The sequence below is a fragment of the Macaca mulatta genome, chromosome 20 (assembly GCF_049350105.2).
Source record: "Macaca mulatta isolate MMU2019108-1 chromosome 20, T2T-MMU8v2.0, whole genome shotgun sequence".
NCBI classification, from domain to species: domain Eukaryota; kingdom Metazoa; phylum Chordata; class Mammalia; order Primates; family Cercopithecidae; genus Macaca; species Macaca mulatta.
The window spans coordinates 85,247,924-85,273,716 of record NC_133425.1 but is presented as its reverse complement, the minus strand read 5'-3'; the positions used below and the strand labels follow the sequence as shown (position 1 = coordinate 85,273,716).

The following is a 25,793-nucleotide window of genomic DNA, read 5'->3' as shown; positions in this document are numbered from 1 at the left end:
GTGAGACTCTGTCTCACAAACAAAAAAAAGGAAAGAAAGAAAACATGGCCAGGCACAGTGGCTCACGCCTTTAATCCCAGCACTTTGGAAGGCTGAGGCGGCCAGATCATAATGTCAGGAGATCAAGGCCATCCTGGCCAACATGGTGAAACCTCGTCTCTATTAAAAACACCAGGCCGGGCGCGGTGGCTCAAGCCTGTAATCCCAACACTTTGGGAGGCAGAGACGTGTGGATCACGAGGTCAGGAGATCGAGACCATCCTGGCTAACACAGTGAAACCCCCTCTCTACTAAAAAATACAAAAAACTAGCCAGGCGAGGTGGCGGGCCCCTGTAGTCCCAGCTACTCAGGAGGCTGAGGCAGGAGAATGGCGTAAACCCGGGAGGCGGAGCTTGCAGTGAGCCGAGATCCGGCCACTGCACTCCAGCCTGGGCAACGGAGCGAGACTCCGTCTCAAAAAAAAAAAAAAACAAGGCCGGGCGCGGTGGCTCAAGCCTGTAATCCCAGCACTTTGGGAGGCCGAGACGGGCGGATCACAAGGTCAGGAGATCGAGACCATCCTGGCTAACATGGTGAAACCCCGTCTCTACTAAAAAAAATACAAAAAAACTAGCCGGGCGAGGTGGCGGGCGCCTGTAGTCCCAGCTACTCGGGAGGCTGAGGCAGGAGAATGGCGTAAACCCGGGAGGCGGAGCTTGCAGTGAGCTGAGATCCGGCCACTGCACTCCAGCCTGGGCGACAGAGCAAGACTCCGTCTCAAAAAAAAAAAAAAAAACAACAAAAACAAAAACAAAAACAAAAATAAATAAATAAAAAATGAAAACACCAAAGGCCGAGTGCGGTGGCTCACACCTGTAATCCCAGCATTTTGGGAGGCTGAGGCAGGCAGATCACAAGGTCAGGAGATCAAGGATGGTGAAACCCCATCTCTACTAAAAATACAAAAATTAGCCAAGTGCGGTGGCTCACACCTGTAATCCCAGCACTTTGGGAGGCCGAGGAGGGTGGATCACGAGGTCAGGAGATCGAGATCATCCTGGCTAACACGGTGAAACCCCGTCTCTACTAAAAATACAAAAAATTAGCCGGGTGTGGTGGCGGGCGCCTGTAGTCCCACCTACTCAGGAGGCTGAAGCAGGAGAATGGCGTGAACCCAGGAGGCGGAGCTTGCAGTGAGCAGAGATCGTACCACTGCACTCCAGCCTGGGCAATAGAGCAAGACTCTGTCTCAAAAAAATAAAAAAATAAAAATATAAAAATTAGCTGGATGTGGTGGCACGTGCCCATAGTCTCAGCTACTCAGGAGGCTGAGGCAGGAGAATCGCTTGAACCTGAGAGGTGGAGGTTGCAGTGAGCCGAGATGGCACCATTGCACTCCAGCCTGCTGACAGAGCGAGTCTCTGTCTCAAAAAACAAACAAACGAAAAGGGACTCAACAAGAAGCATCGTAGAGATTGATGCAGGTCAGTCATTAACTCAGCTTGGAAAGCTTCAGAGCAAGGGTGTCCAATCTTTTGGCTTCCCTGGACCACATTGGAAGAAGAATTGTCTTGAGCCACATATAAAATACACTAACAATAGCTCTGTGCATACATCTCACAGTGTTTTAAGAAAGTTTAAGAATTTGTGTTGGACTGCATTCAAAGCTTTCTTGGGCTGCATGTAGCCCGCAGGCCGCGGGTTGGACAAGCTTGCTTTAGACCAAGGCCATTTCTACAGTTATGGATTGCCTACTTCTAAAAACATGCTTTTTTTTTTTTTGAGATGGAGTTTCACTCTTGTTGCCCAGGCTAGAGTGCAAAGGCACAATATCGGCTCACCGCAACCTCTGCTTCTCAGGTTCAAGCAATTCTCCTGCCTCAGCCTCCCTAGTAGCTGGGATTATAGGCATGTGCCACCACGCCCCGCTAATTTTGTATTTTTAGTAAAGATAGGGTTTCTCCATGTTGGTCAGGCTAGTCTCCAACTCCTGACCTTAGGTGATCCACCCGCCTTGGCCTCCCAAAGTCCTGGGATTACAGACCTGAGCAACCACTTCTGGCCTTTTTTTTTTTTGAACGTAGTCTCGCTCTGTCACCCAGGCTGGAGTGCAGTGACGCGATCTCAGCTCTATGCAAGCTCTGCCTCCTGGGTTCACGCCATTCTCCTGCCTCAGCCTCCCGAGTAGCTGGGACTACAGGTGCACATTACCACGCCTGGCTAATTTTTTGTATTTTTATTAGAGACGAGGTTTCGCCGTGTTAGCCAGGATGGTCTCAATCTCCTGATCTTGTGATTCGCCCACCTAGCCTCCCAAAGTGCTGGGGTTACAGATCTTTTTTTTGAGACGGAGTCTCTGTCGCCCAGGCTGGAGTGCGATGGTGCAGTCTCGGCTCACTGCAAGCTCCACCTCCCAGGTTCAAGCGATTCTCCTACCTCAGCCTCCGGAGTAGCTGGGATTACAGGGGCCCTGACACCATGCCTGGCTAATTTTTGTATTTTTACTAGAGATGGGGTTTCACCATGTTGGCCACGCTGGTCTTGAACTGCTGACCTTGTGATCCGCCCACCTTGGCCTCCGAAAGTGCTGGGATTACAGGCGTGAGCCACTGCGCCTGGCCAAAACATGATCCTTATCCTTCATTTCCAGTAGATTAGGAAATCCTGGGAGAGGGAAATGATCAGTAATCGGGCTGCTCTGCTTGGGGACAAACTAGACATTTAGTGTGGTGATTAACCCACCAGTGCTTGGGGTTGGGTAATCACTTTATCAAGTTATCGCAGGAGCAGAAACACTCCCAGAATGTTTATCTTATGGTATAACCTGCTCATTCATGCAAATTTACCAGGCACTGATTTCTTACGCCTGGGGAAAGAGCAGCGCAACCCCAGGTAGGTGCCTGCCCCTCTGTTCTTACAGGCAGAGTAATGGTACACAAGGAAACCAAGTCCAGCCAGCAGGTGGGGAAGGGCTCCCGGTGCCAACGTCAATCAGGAACCCACCGGTGATGTCTGCTTTTTCCCATGCTCTGTGTTTGGTGCTTTGAAAAATATCAGAGGGAGCCTTTGAGGGGCTGTGAATCTTCTCCACACCATGGCAGTGCCGTCAGAGGGGCTGTGTGGCTGATGACTGCAGCTGGCCACAGATTAAAAAGCTCTAGGAATTATACCTCTGGGCATCCTACAGACACAGAGCCTAGATCTCAACTGTGGGTTCCCGGAGGCTGAGAAGGTGAGTTGGGGGTCCCCAGGTGTTCTGTGGCTCTAATTACCCAGTGAACTCCAGGGGAGGAGTGTGGGGCCCCAGGGTCCCAGGTGGCATAGCAAAGCCCTAAGTGCCTTGTGACAGAAGTCAGAGCAAGTCAGGCACAAAGTCAAGTTCAGGTCAAAGGACTCCTCCACCATCTAGACGCAGGCAGGGCCACTTTGCCTGTGGCCAGTGGAGTGCAGAGGTTTCTTTGGCCACGCCTTACTCATTCCATTTCAGATTCAAAAACAAGGTCGGCTCCTCCCAAGGGATTCTGTGTACCCCGTCCGGGTGAGCAGCCAGGCCGCCTGCACCCCCGAGGCCCCTGAATACTCTCTTTGTCACGGTCTGTGCGGCCAGGCAGGGTCGGAGCTCAGGGGCCCAGAAGGAAAAGCAGACATTTGAGAGCCCTGGTTTTGTGCTTTCAGTTTATTTTAGGGTAACTATAAAGGCCGTGGATCCCAAGGGGTGCAAGATTGAGCCGGGCTGGACCTGATCTCTGAAAGGGAACCCAGGACAGCTCTGAGGGAAGGGTTCCGGCCCGGGGTGCTCCAAGGTTTCTAGGCTGGTGACTAGGCAGACACGGAGGCTGAGCATGGCTGAACCCAGACACTGCGAGGGATCCAGACCATGGGGCGGAATGTGTAGCCATGGGGAGGTCCCAGAGCACAGACAGAGGAAGCCCTGGACAGCAGGAGGGCTGGGTCAGCGAGCAGGACCCGTGCAGTATGGTGAAGAGAGACAATCACCCTGCGATTTGGGGTCAGGAGATGAGAGAAATACTCAAGGCCCTGTCTGCTTCCTATTGAGGGTGGTCAGAGTTATTTACACTGTTGAATTTGTTTCTTTTTTGAATAGATAAAGCAAGGTGGTTAAAAATGAAAGGGTCGGCCGGGCGCGGTGGCTCAAGCCTGTAATCCCAGCACTTTGGGAGGCCGAGACGGGCGGATCACGAGGTCAGGAGATCGAGACCATCCTCGCTAACACGGTGAAACCCCGTCTCTACTAAAAAATGCAAAAAAAAAAAAAACTAGCCGGGTGGGTTGGCGGGCGCCTGTAGTCCCAGCTACTCGGGAGGCTGAGGTAGGAGAATGGCGTAAACCTGGGAGGCGGAGCTTGCAATGAGCTGAGATCCGGCCACTGCACCCCAGCCTGGGCGACAGAGCAAGACTCCGTCTCAAAAAAAAAAAAAAAAAAAAAAAAAATGAAAGGGTCCTGGCCGGGCGTGGTAGCTCAAACCTGTAATCCCAGCACTTTGAGGCAGGTGGATCATCTGAGGTTGGAAGTTCAAGACCAGCCTGACCAACATGGAGAAACGCCATCTCTACTAAAAATACAAAATTAGTCAGGTGTGGTGGCACATGCCTGTAATCCCAGCTACTCGGGAAGCTGATGCAGGAGAGTCTCTTTTTTTGTTTTGTTTTTTGAAACGGAGTCTTGCTCTGTCATTCAGGCTGGAGTGCAGTGGCGTGATCTTGGCTCACTGCAAGCTCCACCTCCTGGGTTCAGTTTACCCCATTCTGAGGCAGGAGAATCTCTTGAACCTGGGAGGTGGAGGTTGCGGTGAGCCAAGATCTCGCCATTGCACTCCAGCCTGGGTGACAAGAGTGAAACTGTGTCTCAAAAACAAAAACAAAACAAAAAGAATGAAAGGGACATGCTGAGATGTGTCACTTAGACACTAGTTCCTGCGTGAACATGAGGTGGACAAGCTCCTCCCCACATTCGACAGCAAACATTGTCTCAGATGGTGAAAGCACCTCCAGTGCCTGCCCAGGGGCCTGAATGTTGTAAAATGACAGAAATAGACTGGGCGTGGAGCCTCACACCTGTTGTCCCAGCACTTTGGGAGGCTGAGGCAAGAGGACCACGAGCCTGGGAGGCAGAGTTTGTAGTGAGATGAGATTGCGCCACTCTAGCCTTGGTGGCAGAGTGAGACCCTGTCTCAAAAAAAAAAAAAAGGCCGGAGGCCAGGCGCGGTGGCTCAAGCGTGTAATCCCAGCACTTTGGGAGGCCGAGATGGGCAGATCACGAGGTCAGGAGATCGAGACCATCCTGGCTAATGTGGTGAAACCCCATCTCTACTAAAAAACACAAAAAAACTAGCTGGGCAAGGTGGCGGGCGCCTGTAGTCCCAGCTACTTGGGAGGCTGAGGCAGGAGAATGGTGTAAACCCGGGAGGCGGAGCTTGCAGTGAGCCAAGATCCGGCCACTGCACTCCAGCCTGGGCTACAGAGCAAGACTCCATCCCGGGGAAAAAAAAAAAAAAAAAAAAAAAAGGCCGGCCACAGTGGCTCATGCCTGTAATCCCAGCACTTTGGGAGGCCAAGGTAGGCGGATCACCTGAGGTAAGGAGTTTGAGACCAGCCTGGCCAACATGGCGAAACTTTGTCTCCACTAAAAATACAAAAATTAGCCAGGCGTAGTGGCAGGCACCTGTAATCCCAGCTACTTTGGAGGCTGAGGTGGGAGAATCGCTTGAACCTGGAAGGCGGTGGTCGCAATGAGCAGAGATCTTGCCACTGCAGTCCAGCCTGGGCGACAGAGTGGGACTCCGTCTCGGGGAAAAAAAAAAAAAAAAGAAAAAGAATGCGGAAGTTCGGCCGGGCGCGGTGGCTCAAGCCTGTAATCCCAGCACTTTGGGAGGCCGAGACGGGCGGATCACGAGGTCAGGAGATCGAGACCATCCTGGCTAACACGGTGAAACCCCGTCTCTACTAAAAAATACAAAAAACTGCCGGGCGCGGTGGCTCACGCCTGTAATCCCAGCACTTTGGGAGGCCGAGGCGGGCGGATCACAAGGTCAGGAGATCGAGACCACGGTGAAACCCCGTCTCTACTAAAAATACAAAAAATTAGCCGGGCGCGGTGGCGGGCGCCTGTAGTCCCAGCTACTCAGGAGGATGAGGCAAGAGAATGGCGTAAACCCAGGAGGCGGAGCTTGCAGTGAGCCGAGATCGCGCCACTGCACTCCAGCCTGGGCGACAGAGCGAGACTCTGTCTCAAAAAAAAAAAAAAAAAATACAAAAAATTAGCCGGGCGCGGTGGCGGGCGCCTGTGGTCCCAGCTACTCAGGAGGCTGAGGCAGGAGAATGGCGTAAACCCGGGAGGCGGAGCTTGCAGTGAGCCGAGATCGCGCCACTGCACTCCAGCCTGGGTGACAGAGCCAGACTCCGTCTCAAAAAAAAAAAAAAAAAAAAAAGAATGCGGAAGTTCCTTACAACTGATAGGGATAACTCTCTCCACACTGCTGTGTGGCAAAGCAGAGGCAGAACAGGCCATTACAAAAGATGTGCCAGATCAAAGGACAGGTGAACTTTCTTTTCTGGAGATGGAGTTTCGCTCTTGTCGCCCAGGCTGGAGTGCAGTGGTGCAATCTCAGCTCACTGCAAGCTCCTCCTCTCAGGTTCACGCCATTCTCCCACCCCAGCCTCCCAAGCAGCTGGAACTACAGGTGCCTGCAACCATGCCCGGCTAATTTTTTGTATTTTTAGTAGAGATGGGGTTTCACCGTGTTAGCCAGGATGGTATCAATCTCCTGAGTTTGTCATCCACCCGCCTCGGCCTCCCAAAGTGCTAGGATTACAGGCGTGAGCCACTGCACCCTGCCAAGACAGTTTTGCTCTTGTTGCCCAGGCTGGAGTGCAATGGCGCGATCTCGGCTCACCACAACCTCTGCTTCCTGGGTTCAAGCGATTCTCCTGCCTCAGCCTCCAGAGTAGCTGGGATTACAGGTATGTACCACCACAGTCGGCTAATTTTGTATTTTTAGTAGAGAGGGGATTTCTCCATGTTGGTCAGGCTGGTCTTGAACTCCCAACCTCAGGTGATCTGCTGGCCTCAGCCTCACAAAGTGCTGGGATTACAGACATGAGCCACCACACCTGGCCAATTTTTGTATTTTTAGTAGAGATCAGATTTCTCCATGTTGGCCAAGCTAGTCTCGAACTCCTGACCTCAGGTGATCCACTAACCTCGGCCCCCCAAAATGCTGGGATTACAGGTGTGAGCCACTGTATCAGGTGCCCCTGCCCCCTTTTTTTTTTTTTTTTTTGAGACAGGGTATCACTGTGTCATCCAGGCTGGAGTGTAGTGGCACGATCATGGTTCCCTGCAACTTTAGCCTCCTGGGCTCAAGTGATCCTCTCACCTCAGCCTCCCAAGTAGCTGGGACTACAGGCTTATGTCAGCACACTGGGCTACTTCTTGTATTTTTTGTAGAGATGGAGTCTTGCCATATTGCCCAGGCTGGAATTCTTACCTTTGTTAATTGTATTTAACGTATCTTTCTTTTCCGGCCATCTTCATGGTTTTCTCTCTGATTTCCACAGTTTGAACACAGTGCATGTGTGAAGCAGGGGCTCATATTTATCAAGTTTTGTGTGTGCTCTGAGCTCAGGTCTGCATTTTGTTGTCTTTTGTTATTTTGGGAAAATTGTTGGTAATTTTCTCTTCAAACATTTTTTCTAATTTGTTCTTTCTTCTTCTTTTGGGAGTCCTATTACATGCATATTGTATCATTTGATATTTTCCCACAGTTCTTGGATGCTCTTTTTAAAAAAAAAAAAAAACACAAAAAACCTCTTTTCCTCTTTGTTTTCCAATGTGAGTAATTCCTATTTTTCTCAGCTGTGTTGATGATACTACCGACCCATCAGAAGCATCACCTGTTACCGCGTTCTTTCTTTCTTACAATCTGATGAGTTTCCTCCTCATGCATATTGTTCACCCTTCATACGAGAGACCTCCACATATTAATCATAGTTATTTTAAATTTCCAGCCTGTTTCAATTTCTCAGTCACCTCTGAGTCTAGTTCTCTTAATTGCTTTGTCTTTTTTTTGTTTTTGTTTCTGAGACAGGGTCTTGCTCTGTTGCCCAGGCTAGAGTGCGGCAGCGTGATTTCAGGCTGTTCCCTGAGTACTCACCATGGATTGCGAAGTGTCCGAGTAGGGCCGTGCAGGAGTCGTTGTGGGGGTTTCATGGACTCTGAATTCTCATTCCTGCTCCATTCTCCGCTGGTGAATCCAAGGCCCCACTCAGTGCCTCGGCTGACAAAGAGCATTTGTGGTGCTGAACGTCATCGAAGCAATCAACACAATAAAGGCGCCTGCTGGGGACCGCGGCCACTGCGGGGGGATGGGGACGGGTCTCCAGAGCCTCTACTTCCCCAGGGCTTTGAGGCACCTTAGCTTCCCCTGGGCACTCGCTCCTTTTTCTTTTTCTTTTCTTTTTTTTTTTTTTTTTGAGACGGAGTCTCGCTGGGTCGCCCAGGCTGGAGTGCAGTGGCCGGATCTCAGCTCACTGCAAGCTCCGCCTCCCGGGTTCACGCCATTCTCCTGCCTCAGCCTCTCGAGTAGCTGGGACTACAGGCGCCCACCACCTCGCCCGGCTAGTTTTTTGTATTTTTAGTAGAGACGGGGTTTCACCGTGTTAGCCAGGATGGTCTCGATCTCCCGACCTCGTGATCCGCCCGTCTCGGCCTCCCAAAGTGCTGGGATTACAGGCTTGAGCCACCGCGCCCGGCCTCCTTTTTCTTTTTTCTTTTTTTTAGACGGAGTCTCGCTCTGTGGCCCAGGCTGGAGTGCGGTGGCGCCATCTCGGCTCATTGCAAGCTTTGCCTCCCGGGTTCCCGCCATTCTCCTGCCTCAGCCTCCCGAGGAGCTGGGACCACAGGCGCCGCCACCACGCCCGGCTAATTTTTTGTATTTTTAGTGGAGACGGGGTTTCACCGTGTTAGCCAGGATGGTCTCGATCTCCTGACCTCGTGATCCGCCGGTCTCGGCCTCCCGAAGTGCTGGGATTACAGGCTTGAGCTACCGCGCCCGGCCGGCACTCGCTTTTACCAATTCTTATGTTGGGTTTTGTTTTGAGACAGGGTCTCGCTCTGCCGCCCAGGCTGGTTAAAAGAAAACCCCGTCTCTACTAAAAATAACAAAAATCAGCCAGGCGTGGTGTCGCGCACCTGCAATCCCAGCTACTCGGGAGGCTGAGGCAGGAGAATCACTTGAGGATCCGAGATCGCGCCACTGCATTGCAGCCCGGGAGACAGAGGGAGACTCCGTCTCAAAAAAAAGGAAAAACAACAAACAAACAAAAAGAAAGAAAAGTGATGGGGTCTCGCTCTGTTCCCCAGGCTGGTCTGGAACTCCTGGGCTCAAGCGACCCTCCAGCCTCGGCCTCCCAAAGCGCTGGGAGCACAGGCGCGGCCACCGCGCGGTCTCCGGCTGCCGAAACGCCGCCCAGCGCGGGGACCGTTCGGCCGCCGGGAGGAGGAACAGCGGCTGCCCCGAGCTCAGAAGCGCGCGCGGCTCCGCGCTCCCCGCGGGGCTCTGCGCCTGCCTCGGCTTGGTTGGCCAGGTGGTCGCTTCAGGACCAACCCCAGTCATTCCCGGCAGGAACCACGCCTAAGGGGCCGCAGCCTCCCTGCGCGAGACGCCCTAGCGGACTACACCGCGGCCGCACAGCCGAACCCAAGCCGGACATCACCGCGCAGGCGCCTCCGCCACGACCAACATGGCCGCCACGCGAGGCCTCGACCTGAGGGGCGCGGCCTGGCCGCCGCCAGCCAACGGGCGCGCGCGCCTGGCCGCAGCCAATAAGAAGGCAGCGCGGGCTCGGGCGCAGGGCGCCGCCGCCAGGGCTCTAGGCGCTGACTCCATGGCCGGCTTGCAGGTCCCGAACTCCGCCTCGGGCCAGGGCCCAGGGGGCCGCCGGAGGTCCTGGGCCGAGCTGCTGGGTAGGCGGGCGCGGCAGGCCGCGGGAGTGGGCAGCACCGGGCCCGGGACGGTTTCGCCGGTCGCCCAATCCCTTCCCGCCGGAACCTCCGCGGGTCTGATCCCGGGAGGCCGCGCCCGGGGGGTTGCGCGGGGCGGGCGCCAGGATGGGGCGGCGCGGCTGCCTCGGACCCGGCCCGGACCCGGCCCCGACCCCGACCCCGACCCGGCTCCTCCTGCGCCTGGGCCGACGCCCTCCGGCCCTGCCCGCGGGGCGCCCCCTGGGTTCCCCAACGCCGCCTCCGCCGGCCGCCCTGCCAGAGCCGGGCCTGGGGTGGGCGGCGTGGGTCCCCTCAGCGCAGAGGCCGCCCCTCGCCAGCCTTCTCGGGCTCCCCTGACTCGGGCCCTCTTGGGCCGTCTTCCGCGGCGTCCGCGCTGGCGCCGTTTTCCTTAGTTTCCCGACACCTGCGCCCTGGGGAGGAGCCGCGGCCGCTCTTGGGAGGGTGTCCCTGGTGGGTTTCCCCGCGGCGTCCTGCGCGTCGGGCCCGGGACCCCGGGTGTAAACGGGGCTGTGATGGTTTGGAACCGACTTCTCTCCATAGCGGGAAGGCTCAAGAGGCAGAAATGCAATCCTGAAAGGGCACAGAAATTAAAGGACTCAGCTGTGCGCCTCCTGCGAAGCCACCAGGACCTGACTGCCCTGTTGCTTGAGGTAAGAGGAAGCTGGGGTCCGTCTGCGGGCAGATTTAGGTTCGGGGTTTTTGAGCCCAGCCACGGCACAGCTTTCCTAAGAAGACACGCGAGGCGGCGGGCGCGGTGGCCTGGCCCGCAGAGGGGGAGGGTGGCCTGAGCCCAGGAGTTCTGGAACAGCCTGGGCAACAGGGTGAGAACCCGCCTCTTTTATTAAAAACAAAACAACAACAAAAAAAACAGGCCGGGCGCGGTGGCTCAGGGCTGTAATCCCAGCATTTGGGGAGGCCGAGGCGGGTGTATCATCCTAGGTCAGGAGTTCAAGACCAGCCTGGCCAGCATGGTGAAATCCCCGTCTCTACTAAAAATACAAAAAGTAGCTGGATGTGGTGGCGGGAGCCTGTAATCCCAGCTACTCGGGAAGCTGAGGCGGGAGAATTGGTTGAACCTGGACCCGGGAGGCAGAAATTGCAGTGAGCGGAAATCACGCCACTTGTAATCCGGTCTGGTTTACAGAGCGAGACTGTCTCAAAAAAAAAAAAAAAAAAAAAAAAAGCCCGGTGTGGTGGCTCACGCCTGTAATCCCAGCACTTTGGGAGGCCGAAGCGAGTGGATCACTTGAGGTCAGGAGTTCAAGACCAGCCTGACCAACATGGTGAAACCCTGTCTCTACTTAAAATATAAAAAGTAGTCGGGTGTGGTGGCGGGCACCTGTAATGTGCCCGAGGTTGCAATGAGGGAGATCCCGCCTCTGCACTCCAGCCTGGGGGACTTCGTCTCAAAAAAAAAAAAAAAAAAAAAGCCCAGTAGGGAAGCATTACTTACACACAGCTTGTGTTTATGCACAGAGCTTGAATTTTTTTTTTTTTTTTTTTTTTGAGACAGAGTCTGACACTGTTGTCCAAGCTGATGTGCAGTGGGGCGATCTCGGCTCACTGCAGCCTCCACCTCCCGGGTTGAAGCAGTTCTCCTGCCTCAGCCTCCTGAGTGACTGGGACTACAGGTGCACACCACCATGCCCGGCTAATTTTTGTATTTTTAGTAGAGACAGGGTTTCGTTATGTTGGTCAGGCTGGTCTTGACCTCGTGATCGGCCCACCTCAGCCTCCCAAAGTTCTGGGTTTACAGGCGTGAGCCGCTGCGCCCGGCCTGGAACTTGAACTTTTTAAATGGAGTTCATTGTTTTGGATTCTAGGTAGAAGGTCCACCGTGTAAAAAATTGTCTCTCAGCAAATTGATTGACTGTGACAGTTCTGAGATCTATGCTAATCATTCTAGTTCCTTTATAGGTAAGTTACAGCTTCATTTTCTCTATTTTGAATTGCAGAAGAGTTTTTATATAGGAACTATGGTTTGCTAAATTAAGTAGAAATTTAAATTTCCTCAGATGATGGATTTCCACTTTGTGTGGTCACAAATTCTATGTGATGTTTTTGTGACTTGTGCTTGGGCGTCTTATGATGCTGTGTTTAAAAGCAGCGTTTGAGTCAACCTGCAACTCAGAAGCAGTAGGACCCAGAGTGTCCCTTGGAAAAACATGGGATATAGCAGCAACAGGGATTGCCCCTTGCTCGTTGAGACCGGTTGTGGTGTGCCCAGGAGAGTAGACGGGAAGGCAATTTTCTAGGTACCTCCTTCTCTCCCCAGTTTGAGAGTGGGAGATGGGGAAAGTTCTGGGTCAACAACAGTTAAGTTATTTTCTGATCCTTCACGTCTTTGTTATGTAATGACTTGTTTCTATTAAAATAACCTTCAGGCCGGTCGCGGTGGCTCAACCCTGTAATCCCAGCACTTTGGGAGGCCGAGATGGGCGGATCACGAGGTCAGGAGATCGAGACCATCCTGGCTAACACGGTGAAACCCCGTCTCTACTAAAAAATACAAAAAATTAGCCGGGCGCGGTGGTGGGCGCCTGTAGTCCCAGCTACTCGAGAGGCTGAGGCAGGAGAATGGCGTGAACCCGGGAGGCGGAGCTTGCAGTGAGCTGAGATCCCGCGACTGCACTCCAGCCTGGGCGACAGAGCAAGACTCCGTCTCAAAAAAAAATAAAAAATAAATAAAATAGGCCGGGCGCGGTGGCTCAAGCCTGTAATCCCAGCACTTTGGGAGGCCGAGACGGGTGGATCACGAGGTCAGGAGATCGAGACCATCCTGGTTAACACGGTGAAACGCCGTCTCTACTGAAACATACAAAAAACTAGCCGGGCGTGGTGGCGGGCGCCTGTAGTCCCAGCTACGTGGGAGTCTGAGGCAGGAGAATGGCATGAACCTAGGAGGCGGAGTTTGCAGTGAGCTGAGATCCGGCCACTGCACTCTAGCCTGGGTGACAAAGCGAGACTCCGTCTCAAAAAAAAAAAAAATAAAAAATAAAATAAAATAACCTTCAGTAATAACGCTCCCTTGACCACTGAACACTGAATGTCATTGGCAAATGATACGGATTTTCACTGTCACAATTATATTTGAATTTCACAAATTACATATTATTCCAAGGATCCAGACTAGCCGCACGGATAAACCTTTGATTCATTAATTTTTCAGTTTGTTTTTTTCTGCGCGCACACACACACACACACACACACACACACACACACGCACAGTAAAAGCCTTGTAGATAAAAACAGACTTTCCCGTGGAGATACATTGGAAACAAACGACTAGAAATTGGCATGGTTGGCCGGGCACAGTGGCTCACGCCTGTAATCCCAGCACTTTGGGAGGCTCAGGCGTGCAAATTACCTGAGGTCGGGATTTGAGACCAGCTTGACCAACGTGGTGAAACCCTGTCTCTACTAAAAATACAAAAATTAGCTTGGTGTGGTGGCAGGTGCCTATAGTCCCAGCTACTCAGGAGGCTGAGGCAGGAGAGTTACTTGAACTTGGGAGGCGGAGGTTGCAGTGAGCTGAGACCCCTCCATTGCACACCAGCCTGGGCAACAAGAACAAAACTACGTCTTAAAAAAAAAAAAAAGGAATTGTCTGCTTTTTTTAAAAAAAAAAAAGGCCGGGCGCGGTGGCTCACGCCTGTAATCCCAGCACTTTGGGAGGCCGAGGCGGGCGGATCACAAGGTCAGGAGATTGAGACCACGGTGAAACCCCGTCTCTACTAAAAATACAAAAAATTAGCCGGGCGCGGTGGTGGGCGCCTGTAGTCCCAGCTACTCAGGAAGCCGAGGCAGGAGAATGGCGTAAACCCAGGAGGCGGAGCTTGCAGTGAGCCGAGATCGCGCCACTGCACTCCAGCCTGGGCGACAGAGTGAGACTCCGTCTCAAAAAACAAAAACAAAACAAAACAAAAAAAACATTCTGTTGCCCACGCTGGAGTGCAATCACGGTTCACTGCAGTCTTGACCTCCTGGGCTCAAGTGATCCTCCCACCCCAACCTCTTGAGTAGCTGGGACTACAGGTGTGCACCACCATGCCTGGCTAATTTTTTTGTAGAGACAGCGTTTTGCCAGTTGCCCAGACTGGTCTCAAACTCCTGAGCTCAAGCCATCCGTTCACCTCAGCCTCCCACGGTGTTGGGATTGCAGGCCTGAGCCACTGTGCCCGATCTGTCTACTTTTCTACCGAGAATTTCATCAACAGTTGATGATTTCTCACATTATAATTTTAAGCTTCTATAATTATTGTAAATTTTTTTTTTTTTTTTTTTTGAGACCAAGTCTTGCTCTGTTGCCCAGGTTGGAGTGTAGTGGCGCAGTCTCGGCTCACTTCATCCTCTGCCTCCTGGGTTCAAGCAAGTCTCTTGCCTCAGCCTCCCGAGTAGCTGGGATTACTGGTGCCCGCCGCTGCGTCCACCTAATTTTTGTATTTTTAGTAGAGACGGGGTTTCACCGTCTTGGCCAGGCTGGTCTCGAACTCCTGGCCTCGTGATCCACCCTCCTTGGCCTCCCGTACTGTTGGGATTACAGGCATGAGCCACCGTCCCCGGCCTGTAAATGTTTTAACTTATGTGTTGATAATGTGTTTTTAGATTCAGTACATTACAAAAACAGGCACGTATTGCAGTCTCCAGTTTTTTGTGTTTTTTTTTGAGATGGAGTTTTGCTCTCGTCCAGGCTGGAGTGCAGTGGCGTGATCTCGACTCACTGCAACCTCTGCCTCCCGAGTTAAAGCGATTCTCCTGCCTCAGCCTCCCGAGTACCTGGGATTACAGGCATGCACCACCATGCCTGGCTAATTTTGTATTTCTAGTAGAGAGAGGGTTTTACCATGTTGGTCAGGCTGGTCTCAAACTCCCGACCTCAGGTGATCCACCCGCCTCGGCTTCCCAAAGTGCTTGGATTACAGGCGTGAGCCACCGAGCCTGGCCTCCAGTTTTTTGTTGTTGTTGTTGTTGTTTTTTTTTTTTTTGAGACGGAGTCTGGCTCTGTCGCCCAGGCTGCAGTGCAGTGGTGCGACCTCGGCTCACTGCAAACTCCGCCTCCCAGGTTCACACCATTCTCTGCCTCAGCCTCCCGAGTAGCTGGAACTACAGACATCTACCACTACACCTGGCTAATTTTGTTTTTGTATTTTTAGTAGAGACGGGGATTCACCGTGTTAGCCAGGATGGTCTCGATCTCCTGACATCGTGATCCGCCCGCCTCAGCCTCCCAAAGTGCTGGGATTGCGGCGTGAACCACCGCACCCGGCCCAGTTTTTTTAAGCAATTAGTTTTGGCTTGGCGTGGTGGCTCACACCTGTAATCCCAGCAGTTTGGGAGGCCAAGGTGGGCAGATTATGAGGTCAGGAGTTGGAGACCAGCCTGGCCAACATAGTGAAACCCCATCTCTACTAAAAATATAAAAAATTAACTGAGCATAGTGATGCATGTCTGTAATCCCAGCTGTGTTGGAGGCCGAGGCAGGAGAATTGCTTGAACCTGGGAAGTGGAGGTTGCAGTGAGCCGAGATGGCGCTGTTGCACTCCAGCCTGGGCGACAGTGCAAGACACCATTGCAAAAAAACGAAAAAGAAAAAATTTTGGAAGGCAAATAAATTAGAAAATAGCTTATGGGCATTGCCTGCTTCCAGGTTGCTGACCATTTCTCACTGTATTGAACGCAGACCAGTGGCTGCTCGGGAGAATGGTGGCTGCTGCAGGCTGTTAGTGAGGTTCCACTTGGTGGCCTGTGGACTGAGCACAGCTGTGACTGTACCTGCCTACCAGGTACATGTCAGAGCACTGGGAAATCCCTGCCTGATTTTCACACAACCATCAATGTGAGTCAACAGGAGCAGGGTTATCTCTGAAGTAATTGGAAAAACAGTGTAATTGAAAGAGCCTGCTGGAGTTCTCGATTGTGCTCCTTTGGAAAAAGATGATAAAGTTCTTGGTCAGAATGTATTCTTTACCTTGCTTCTTTTGTGTCGTGGGAACGAATGCGTAACTCTGGGTTCGGGTGTTGCCACCAGTTTTATTGTGCGCTGCTTGGGTCATCAAATTCTAATTTTTATCTCACGTTTTTCCCTTTGTATCTATTTTCCCCCTTTAAAAGGCATTTTTTGTGCGTGTGCTGCATCTTAAAATAAGGCATTTTATTTTTTTATTTTTATTTATTTATTTATTTTTTTGAGACAGAGTCTCGCTCTGTGGCCCAGGCTGGAGTGAGTGGCATGATCTCAGCTCACTGCAAGCTCTGTCTCCCGGGTTCCCGCCATTCTCCTGCCTCAGCCTCCCGAGTAGCTGGGACTACAGGCACCGCCACCACGCCTGGCTAATTTTTTGTATTTTTAGTAGAGACGGGGTTTCACCATGTTAACCAGGATGGTCTCGATCTCCTGACCTCGTGATCTGCCCGCCTCGGCCTCCCGAAGTGCTGGGATTACAGGCGTGAGCCACCGCACCCGGCCAAAAATAAGGCATTTGAAACAGCAAGTCTTTGGTTTTAGATTTTGTCTCATGTGTTAAGAGAAAGCTGTGGTTTTGTTTTGTGTTTAAGGCTCTACTTTGCAGGATCAGGCCTCAAGGCTGGGGGTTCCCGTGGGTGTTCTCTCAGCCGGGATGGTTGCCTCCAGCGTGGGACAGGTCTGCACAGCTGCAGCGGAGACCAGTCACCCTGTGCTGCTGACTGTGGAGCAGAGAGTAAGACACCAGCCAGGATGAGGAGACCTGCCCATTGTTACTTTTAAGCTGGTTGGGAAAACAGGACATTTCTTTAATATTGTTTCAGGTAATCTGTTTTTTAAAAAATGTAATCTGTCTTTTCAGAAGAAGCTGTCTTCCCTGTTAGAGTTTGCTCAGTATTTACTGGCACACAGTATGTTCTCCCGACTTTCCTTCTGTCAAGAATTATGGAAAATACAGGTAAATTTGAGATTGCAACTCTGGCTCTCCAGTGTTCCAGGCAATGTTCTGTTGATCGAGATGGAGGCAACAGAGTACCTGGGTTTTCTCGGGAATTCTGCCGAGCTTCTCATTAATTACAGAGAGTGGATGAAAAAGGGTTTAGAAATCATCTGTGGATTGGAAAGAAAGTACCTTCAATTACCATTTTTGTCACTATTTACCTATCATTAGTAACTAGTTTATTAGAATAAAATATATTATAAAACATGTTTAGCCTTCTTGGGTTTATTATTATTAAGAATTTTCCAGGGCAGTATAGTAAACTATTAAAAAAAAAAAGTATGTAATTTTTTTTCAGAGACAGGGTCTTGCTATATTGCCCAGGCAGGTCTTGGACTCCTGGCATCAAGCAGTCCTCCCTCTTGGGCCTCCCAAAGTGCTGGGATTGCAGGGATGAGCCACCATGCCCAGCCTAATGATAAAATATACAAATGATTCTTACCTGCTCTTTTTTGAAGCATTTTGAACTTAGTAGAATTATAGACTTTCGATGAATGGAAAGAATGCAAAACATTTGGTAGTACTAAACGAAATTAGTAAATACACAGAAAAAGCAAAGAACCAAGGTGATCATTTATTCACCTTGGTTCGTCATTTTTTTCCCATTCTTTTTCTTCTTCTTTTTTTTTTTCTTTTTTTTTTTTGAGATGAAGTCTTGCTCTCTCGCCCAGGCTGGAATGCAGTGGCGCCATCTTGGCTCACTACAACCTCTGCCTCCTAGGTTCAAGTGATTGTCTTGCCTCAGCCTGCTGAGTACTTGGGACTACAGGCGCCCACCACCACACCCAGCTAATTTTTTGTATTTTTAGTAGAGATGGAGTTTTACTGTGTTAGCCAGGGTGGTCTCAAGTATCCTGACCTCATGATCTGCCCACCTCGGCCTCCCAAAGTGCTGTGATTACAGGTGTGAGCCACTGCGCCTGCGCTTGGGTTTTTTTTTATATTTTTGAGACAGGGTATTGCTCTGCTGCCCAGGCTGGAGTGCAGTGGAGCGATCTTGGCTCAGTGCAACCTCTGCCTCCCAGGTACAAGCGATTGTCCTGCCTCAGCCCCCTGAGTAGCTGGGATTACAGGCACGTGCCACCATGCCCAGTTAATTTTTGTATCTTTAGTAGAGATGAGGTTTCACCATGTTGGCCAGGTTGGTCTTCAATTCCTGACCTCAGGTGATCTGCCCATCTTGGCCTCCCAAAGTGCTGGGATTACAGGCGTGACCCACTGTCCAGCCTTTCCCATTCTTTTATCCAGCATACATTATAGGGTTCATTAGATTTTTCAGTTACTGCTTTGGTCCCTGCTCTCATTGTCATCTAGCTGGGGAAACAAGCCACTAAATCCACAAGAAGTGCGATGCTACAGGTGCTCACAGGTTTACGAAGAAGATAGACATGCCTATCAGATTGGAGAGTTAGGGAAGCCTTCCTGCACAGACTGAAGAGTGTGAGTTAGGGGGATGAGAAGGGGAGGCCACAGGGAGATCAGGGCACTGTGACTGGGACACAGTGTTCAGTGAGTGGCACAGGGTCTGAGCTACATGGAGGGTTATCAAATGGGAGAGGGTTGAGTGAGAAAGACAAGGGACACGCACAGGGCACACTGAAGGCTGACCTTTGTCGTGGCAGCTACGAGGAGCCAGTGAAGGCTTCTGAAGGAGCGATTGTCATGTCAGGTGTTTGTAATACTGTGTTGGCTGCAGTGTGGAGAAAGAGTTGGAAGTAGGCTCCACTGGAGCCCCGGCTGAAGCAGTAGGAAAAGGGAAGGAGAAGCAAGTGTTGGGCAATGGTATGTGCGTGCCCAAAGGCCAGGGGGTTTGAAAACAAGGACAGTTTTGTAAAAAACGATGTATTTCTTTTTTTTTCTTTTTTTTTTGAGACGGAGTCTCGCTCTGTCGCCCAGGCTGGAGTGCAGTGGCGCGATCTCGGCTCACTGCAAGCTCCGCCTCCCGGGTTCACGCCATTCTCCTGCCTCAGCCTCCCGAGTAGCTGGGACTACAGGCGCCCACAACTGCGCCCGGCTAATTTTTTGTATTTTTAGTAGAGACGGGGTTTCACCGTGGTCTCGATCTCCTGACCTTGTGATCCGCCCGCCTCGGCCTCCCAAAGTGCTGGGATTACAGGCGTGAGCCACCGCGCCCGGCAAGGCTGAACATTTTGTAGGAAAATGCACGCATAAAGGACTCAAACTACTGTTTTTTTTTTTTTCCAGAATTCTTTGTTGCTTGAAGTGGTGTGGCATCTTCATGTACAAGGCATCGTGAGCCTGGAAGAGCTGCTGGAAAGGTAGCGTACTAACGATGATTCGGTGTTACTGTTTTTGCAATCTAGTCTAGTATAAATTATATTTCATAAGCCCAAAATCAGATGGGTTTCATTTTTGGCTTTGAAATATAATTTATACTAGACTAGATTGCATTGCATATTTATACTAGACTAGACCTGGAGGAACTGTTGTTTCATTATTTCAAGAGAACATCTGTGTTTTTTTGTGTGTGTGTTTTTTTTCTTTTTTATGTTTTTTTTTTTTTTTCTGAGACAGAGTGTCACTCTTGTTGCCCAGGCTGGAGTGCTGTGGCACAATCTCGGCTCACTGCAACCTCCGCGTCCTGGTTTCAAGCGATTCTTCTGCCTCAGCCTCCCAAGTCGCTGGGAATACAGGCGCCCACCTCCTCACCCAGCTGGTTTTTGTTACTATTTATTATTTTTTTTAGAGATGGAGTCTGGTTCTGTCGCCCAGGCTGGAGTGCAGTGGCACAATGTCGACTCACTGCAACCTCTGCCTCCCGGGTTCGTGCCATTCTCCTGCCTCAGCCTCCCAAGTAGCTGGGACTACAGATGCCCGCCACCATACCCGGCTAATATTTGTATTTGTATTTGTTTTTTTTTTTTTTTTTGAGACGGAGTCTTGTTCTGTCTCCCAGGCTGGAGTGCAGTGGCACGATCTCGGCTCACTGCAAGCTCCACCTCCTGGGTTCACGCCATTCTCCTGCCTCAGCCTCTGGAGTAGCTGGGACTAAAGGCACCCGCCACCATACCCGGCTAATTGTTTTGTATTTTTAGCAGAGACGGGATTTCACCATGTTAGGCAGGATGGTCTCGATCTCCTGACCTCGTGATTCGCCCGCCTCGGCCTCCCAAAGTGCTGGGATTACAGATGTGAGCCACTGTGCCTGGCCAATGTTGGTATTTTTAGTAGAGACAGGGTTTCACCGTGTTAGCCAGGATCTTGATCTCCTGACTTTGTGATCTGCCCGCCTTGGCCTCCCAAAGTGCTGAGATTACAGGCGGGAGCCACTGTGCCTGGCAATTTTTGTTATTTTTAATTGAGATGGGGTTTCGCCATGTTAGCCAGGCTGGTCTCAAAGTCTTGACCTCAGGTGATCCACCTGCCTTGGCCTCCCAAAGTGCTGGGATTACAGGCGTGAACCACCTTGCCTGGCCTTTTTTTTCGTTTTGAGGTGGAGACCCACTCTGTCACCAGGCTGGAGTGTAGTGGTGTGATCTGGGCTCACTGCAACCTCCACCTCCCAGGTTCGAGCAATTCTGCCTCAGCCTCCTGAGTAGCTGGGACTGTAGGTGTGTGCCACCACATGCAGCTAATTTTTGTATCTTTAGTAGAGACAGGGTTTCACCATGTTGGCCAGGATGGTCTTGATTTCTTGACAGTTCTTGGATTACAGGCATGGGCCACCATGCCCAACCGGAATAATATTTTTTATTTCATTTTTTTGAAATGGAGTTTTGCTCTTGTTCCCCGGGCTGGAGTGCAGTGGTGTGGTCTCGGAACACTGCAACCTACGCCTTCTGGTTTTAAGCGATTCTTCTGCCTCAGTCTCCCGAGTAGCTGGGATTACAGGTTACCCGCCACCACGCCCGGCTAATTTTTGTATGTTTAGTAGAGATGGGGTTTCTCCATGTTGGCTAGGCTGGTCTTGAACTCCTGACCTTGAATATGCCTGCCTTGGCCTAGAGCAAAATTTCATCTCAAAAAAAAAAAGAAAGAAAAACCTGCTGCCTAGGATATACGCACCTAATCTCAGAGCACCAAAATCTATGAAGCAAAAATGGCCAGAATTAAAGGGAGAAATAGACATTCCAGCAATAATCATTAGAGATTTCAATACCCCCCTTTCAGTAATGGATAGAACAAGTCAGATTAAGAATGATACAGGCTGGGCGCAGTGGCTCAGGCCGGGCACGGTGGCTCACATCTGTGATCCCAGCACTTTGGGAGGCCGAGGCGGGTGGATCACGAGGTCAGGAGATCGAGACCATCCTGGCTAACACAGTGAAACCCCGTCTCTTCTAAAAATACAAAAAATTAGCGGGGCGTGGTGGCAGGCGCCTGTAGTCCCAGCTACACGGGAGGCTGAGGCAGGAGAGTGGCGTGAACCCAGGAGGCGGAGCTTGCAGTGAGCCGAGATCGCACCACTGCACTCCAGCCTGGGCGACGGAGCAAGACTCCGTCTCAAAAAAAAAGAATGATGTAGAAGTTGAATGCTACAAACCAGCTGACCTGACTGACTGTGGAATACTCCACCGAGTAGCAGAATGCGTATTCGTAAGTTTAAATGGAACAGTCCCCAGGATAGAGCATAAGGTTTAGGGCAAGGCCAGTTGCGGTGGCTCACGCCTGTAATCCCAGCACTTTGGGAGGTCAAGGCAGGCGGATCACCTGAGGTCAGGAGTTCAAGACCAGCCTGTCCAACATGGTGAAACCACGTCTCTACTAAAATTACAAAAATTAGCCGGGCATGGTGGCAGGTGCCTGTAATGCCAGCTGTTCAGGAGGCTGAGGCAGGAGAATTGGTTGAATCCAGGAGATGGAGGTTGTAGTGAGCGGAGATTGTGCCATTGCACTCCAGCCTGGATGACAAGAGTGAAGCTGTCTCAAGAAAAAAAAAAAGATTCAGGCCATAAAACAAATAGGAATACATTTAGAAGGGTTGAAATCATTCAAAATATGTTCTCTAACCACAAATGAATTTAATTAGAATCAGCAACATAAGGGAATTGGGAAAATCCACAATATTTGGAAGTTGAACAACATAATGGGTCAAAGAAGTCGAAAGGGAAATTAGAAAATAACTTGAGCCTGGGCGAGGTGCCTCACACCAGCCGTTCCGGGTGCGGCGACTCACACCAGTCATCCAGCACTTGGGGAGGGCAAGGTGTGGGACTCCTGAGCCCGGGAGTGTGAGTCCAGCCTGGGCAAAGTAGTAAGACCTCCAGCTGGGCGTAGTGGTCCGCACCTGTTGTCCCAACTACTCAGGAGGCTGAGATGGAAGGATTGCTTGAGCCTGGGAAGTTGAGGGTGCAGTGACTGTGATTGTATCGCTGCACTCCAGCCTGGGTGACAGCAAAAAACTGTCTCAAAAAAAGAAATTGAGACATATGGCTCAGCTGAATCCCCTGATGATGGGACTGAGTTGAGCCATTGGTCTGTCTGTGTGTGTCTCCAGCCATCCCGACATGCATGCCGTGGGAGCATGGCTCTTCAGGAATCTGTGCTGCCTTTGTGAACAGATAGAAGCATCCTGCCAGCATGCCGACGTCGCCAGGGCCATGCTTTCTGGTACGTTCATGACAAGACGCGGGGTTTTGGGTAAGACTCATTTTGATCTGTGATAATGCCTTTTGCTCTCAAGTGCTCTGGGAGACAGAACAGCCTCTCTCCCTGTGGCCATGGGGAGAGGGTCCCCATGGACACGGCTCCCAGTCTTAGCCTGTTGTGGTTTCACATTGAACTTGACTGGTGTGGAAATAGTAAGTTGGCCCATTGACATGTGTTTAAGTGTTTCCATGCACCTTTCCCATAGAGTGACCACAGCTGCTGCTGCCCTCTGAAGCAGCAGGCCCCTGCTTTGCCAGTAATTCCTTTTTTTTTTTTTTTTTTTTTTTTGAGACAGTCTCCTGCTGCTGCCCAGGCTGGAGTGCAGTGGCATGATCTTGGCTCACTGCAAGCTCCGCCTCCCAGGTTCAAGTGATTCTCCTGCCTCAGCCTCGTGAGTAGCTGGGACTGCAGGCATGCGGCACCATGCCTGGCTAACTTTTTTTTTTATTTTTTGTAGAGACGGGGTTTCATTAGGTTGGCCAGGCTGGTCTTGAACTCCTGACCTCGTGATCCACCCGCCTTGGCCCCCCAAAGTGCTGGGATTATAGGCGTGAGCCACCATGCCTGGCCTTCCTGAGGAATGATATTACGAGAAAAACTTGGGACTGTAATGTTCCCCCATAAACTAAGAAGGTGCTGAGAGACCGAGAATGGCTCGGACCAGTCCAGCCTGACGAGGACGTACACTCAGTGCACTCCCGGATGGCGGCAGGACAGCCCTAGAGAGCTGCCCCACCCCCATCTCGAAGGTGCATTTAAGCTCAATTTCCGGCTCTTTGCCTGCTGTGTTTGAGTGATGAGACTCTTTTCCTTGGTGAGATTTCATATCCTCTCTGGGATATTTGGGTTCTCAGGGACACCTGCTGGGAGACCCATCCCACTACAAATGACGCCTACTAATAAAAATTAGGCTGGGTTTGGTGGCTCACACCTGTAATCCCAGCACTTTGGGAGGCTGAGATGGGTGGATCACGAGGTCAGGGGATCGAGACCATCCTGGCTAACACGGTAAAACCCCGTCTCTACTAAAAAATACAAAAATTAGCTGGGTGTGGTGGCGGGTGCCTGTAGTCCCAGCTACTCGGGAGGCTGAGGCAGGAGAATGGCGTGAACCTGGGAGGCAGAGCTTGCAAGTGAGCTGAGATCGCGCCACTGCACTCCAGCCTGGGCGACAGAGCCAGATTCTGTCTCAAAAAAAAAAAATTGATGAGAAACTGATCCGTACAGGTAGCTTGTGGGTTTTTCCTTTTTCCTAAAGCTTTTTGGTGGCATGAGCGCCTTAGCATTCCTGAGCTACTGTGACCTGGTCTCAGATAGGTTAAGTTTAAATCAAAGTTAGAAAATATTTCGGATTTCAGTCCTTTTGATCTTAATTTTTAAAAAGCTGAGATTCCCTTTCCTCGCCCATCACATTCCTGAGAATAGGATGCTTCTGGGTCCCTCTAGTCCTCTAGTCTTGGAGATTGGTGGGCGAGAGAATCCGTGAGACCTTCCTTGGAAACTACTTTTATTTAAGCGAAGAAAATTGGGCTGGGTTTAGTGAGTCATGCCTATAATCCCAGCACTTTGGGAGGCCAAGGCGGGTGGATCACGAGGCCAGGAGTTCAAGGCCAACCTGGCCAAGAGGGTGAAACCCCGTCTCTACTAACAATACAAAAATTAGCTGGGCGTGGTGGCAGGCACCTGTAATCTCAGCTACTTGGGAGGCTGAGGCAGAGAATTGCTTGAACCCGGGAGGCGGAGGTTGCAGTGAGAGCGATCGCGCCATTGCACTCAAGCCCAGGCGACAGAGGGAGACTCCGTCTCACAAAACAAGAAAGGAAAAAAATCTTCCTATAAATTTGTTCCCTTTCAAATAGAACTGCAACAGGAAGGCATCTGGCTCATCTAAGGGTTCTGATTGGGTCTTGTGAATGCTAGTGTGGCTGTGGTCAGGTGAGCAGTAACTTCTGTAAGGTTCCTCTCAGGCTAGGAGCTGCTCACAGGGGTCCTGGTGGGCCCAAGCCGTATGCTCCTCTGAAGTGGATGGTCTGTGCCGTTGACAGTTGCTTGGAGACCACGATGTTCATAAATACTTTGGTTTTGTGGTTTTTCAGATTTTGTGCAAATGTTTGTTTTGAGGGGATTTCAGAAAAACTCAGATCTAAGAAGAACTGTGGAGCCTGAAAAAATGCCGCAGGTAGGAGGAAAAGTCAAGTGAAGAGTTTGGAGAATCGGCCTCATGAAAATAGACTGCAGCTTGTCCTTATTCCAACTGTTGAAATATATCTATGTGTCTCTCTTTTGAAACATGCGGTTTGCAGTATTTATGGGGTACATGTGATACTCTTATGTGCATGGAGTGTAATGATCAAGTCTTTATATAGAGTATCCATCACCTCCGGTGTGTATCCTTTCTGTGTGTTGTCAACATTTCAAATATTACAGTTATTTTGAAATATACAATCAGTTGTTAACTGTTGCCGCCTCACTGTGCTGTGGAACATGAGAACTTCTGTCTAGCTGTATGTTTGTACCCGGTGACCAACTCTCGTCATTTCCCCACCACATATACCCTTGTCATCTCTGGTGTCTCTCATTCTACTCCACCTCCACAAGATCCGCTTTTTAGCTCCCACATACGAGTGATAACGTGCAATACTTGTCCTTCTGTGCCTGGCTTATGTCACTTCACATAATGGCCTTCAGTTCCATTCCTGTTGCCGCAAATGACAGGATTTCACTTTAAAAAAAGAGAATAGCCGGCCGGGCGCTGAGGCTCACGCCTGCAATCCCAGCACTTTGGGAGGCCGAGGCGGGCGGATCACAAGGTCCGGAGATCGGGACCATCCTGGCTAACACGGTGAAACCGCTTCTCTACTAAAAAAAAAAAAAAAAAATACAAAAAATTAACCAGTCGTGGTGGCAGGCACCTGTGGCCCCAGCCACTCGGGAGGCTGAGGCAGGAGAATGGCGTGAAACCTGGAGGCAGAGCTTGCGGTGAGCTGAGATTGCGCCACTGCACTCCAGCCTGGGCGACAGATCCGCCCGCCTCGGCCTCCCAAAGTGCTGGGATTACAGGCTTGAGCCACCGCGCCCGGCCCTTTTGTTTTTTTTTTTTTTTTTTTTTTTTGAGACAGAGTCTCTCTCTGTTGCCCAGGCTGGAGTTCAGTGGCTCGATCTGGGCTCACTGCAAGCTCCGCCTCCCGGGTTCACACCATTCGCCTGCCTCAGCCTC

At 51.0% G+C, this 25,793-nt stretch overlaps 1 protein-coding gene and 1 long non-coding RNA gene across 51 annotated transcripts in view; one reads left to right on the top strand and one right to left on the bottom strand.

The window, feature by feature from the left end:
- Positions 1–7,819: 7,819 nt before the first annotated feature.
- Positions 7,820–9,687, bottom strand: LOC144338208 (uncharacterized). Its single transcript, XR_013412170.1, has 2 exons — positions 9,234–9,687; positions 7,820–8,565 (listed from the first exon to the last, which is right to left on the bottom strand). It is a non-coding gene; the product is annotated as an uncharacterized LOC144338208 (long non-coding RNA).
- A 178-nt stretch (positions 9,688–9,865) lies between these two features.
- Positions 9,866–25,793, top strand: part of FANCA (FA complementation group A) — an 81,787-nt gene continuing 65,859 nt past the window's right edge. For 49 of the 50 annotated variants that reach the window (XR_013412142.1, XR_003725558.2, XR_013412149.1 and 46 more), the window contains exons 1-8: positions 9,866–9,965; positions 10,545–10,654; positions 11,828–11,921; positions 16,560–16,702; positions 16,829–16,924; positions 19,172–19,245; positions 22,425–22,537; positions 24,673–24,755. Coding sequence is in view for 18 of the 50 variants with exons in the window: in XM_028841257.2 (XP_028697090.2) it covers positions 9,887–9,965; positions 10,545–10,654; positions 11,828–11,921; positions 16,560–16,702; positions 16,829–16,924; positions 19,172–19,245; positions 22,425–22,537; positions 24,673–24,755 (792 nt within the window). In the remaining 32 variants the exon portion in view is untranslated. Of the gene's footprint in view, positions 9,966–10,544; positions 10,655–11,827; positions 11,922–16,559; positions 16,791–16,828; positions 16,925–19,171; positions 19,246–22,424; positions 22,538–24,672; positions 24,756–25,793 lie in introns of all 50 variants that reach the window. The other variant, XM_028841261.2, reaches the window with a different exon arrangement.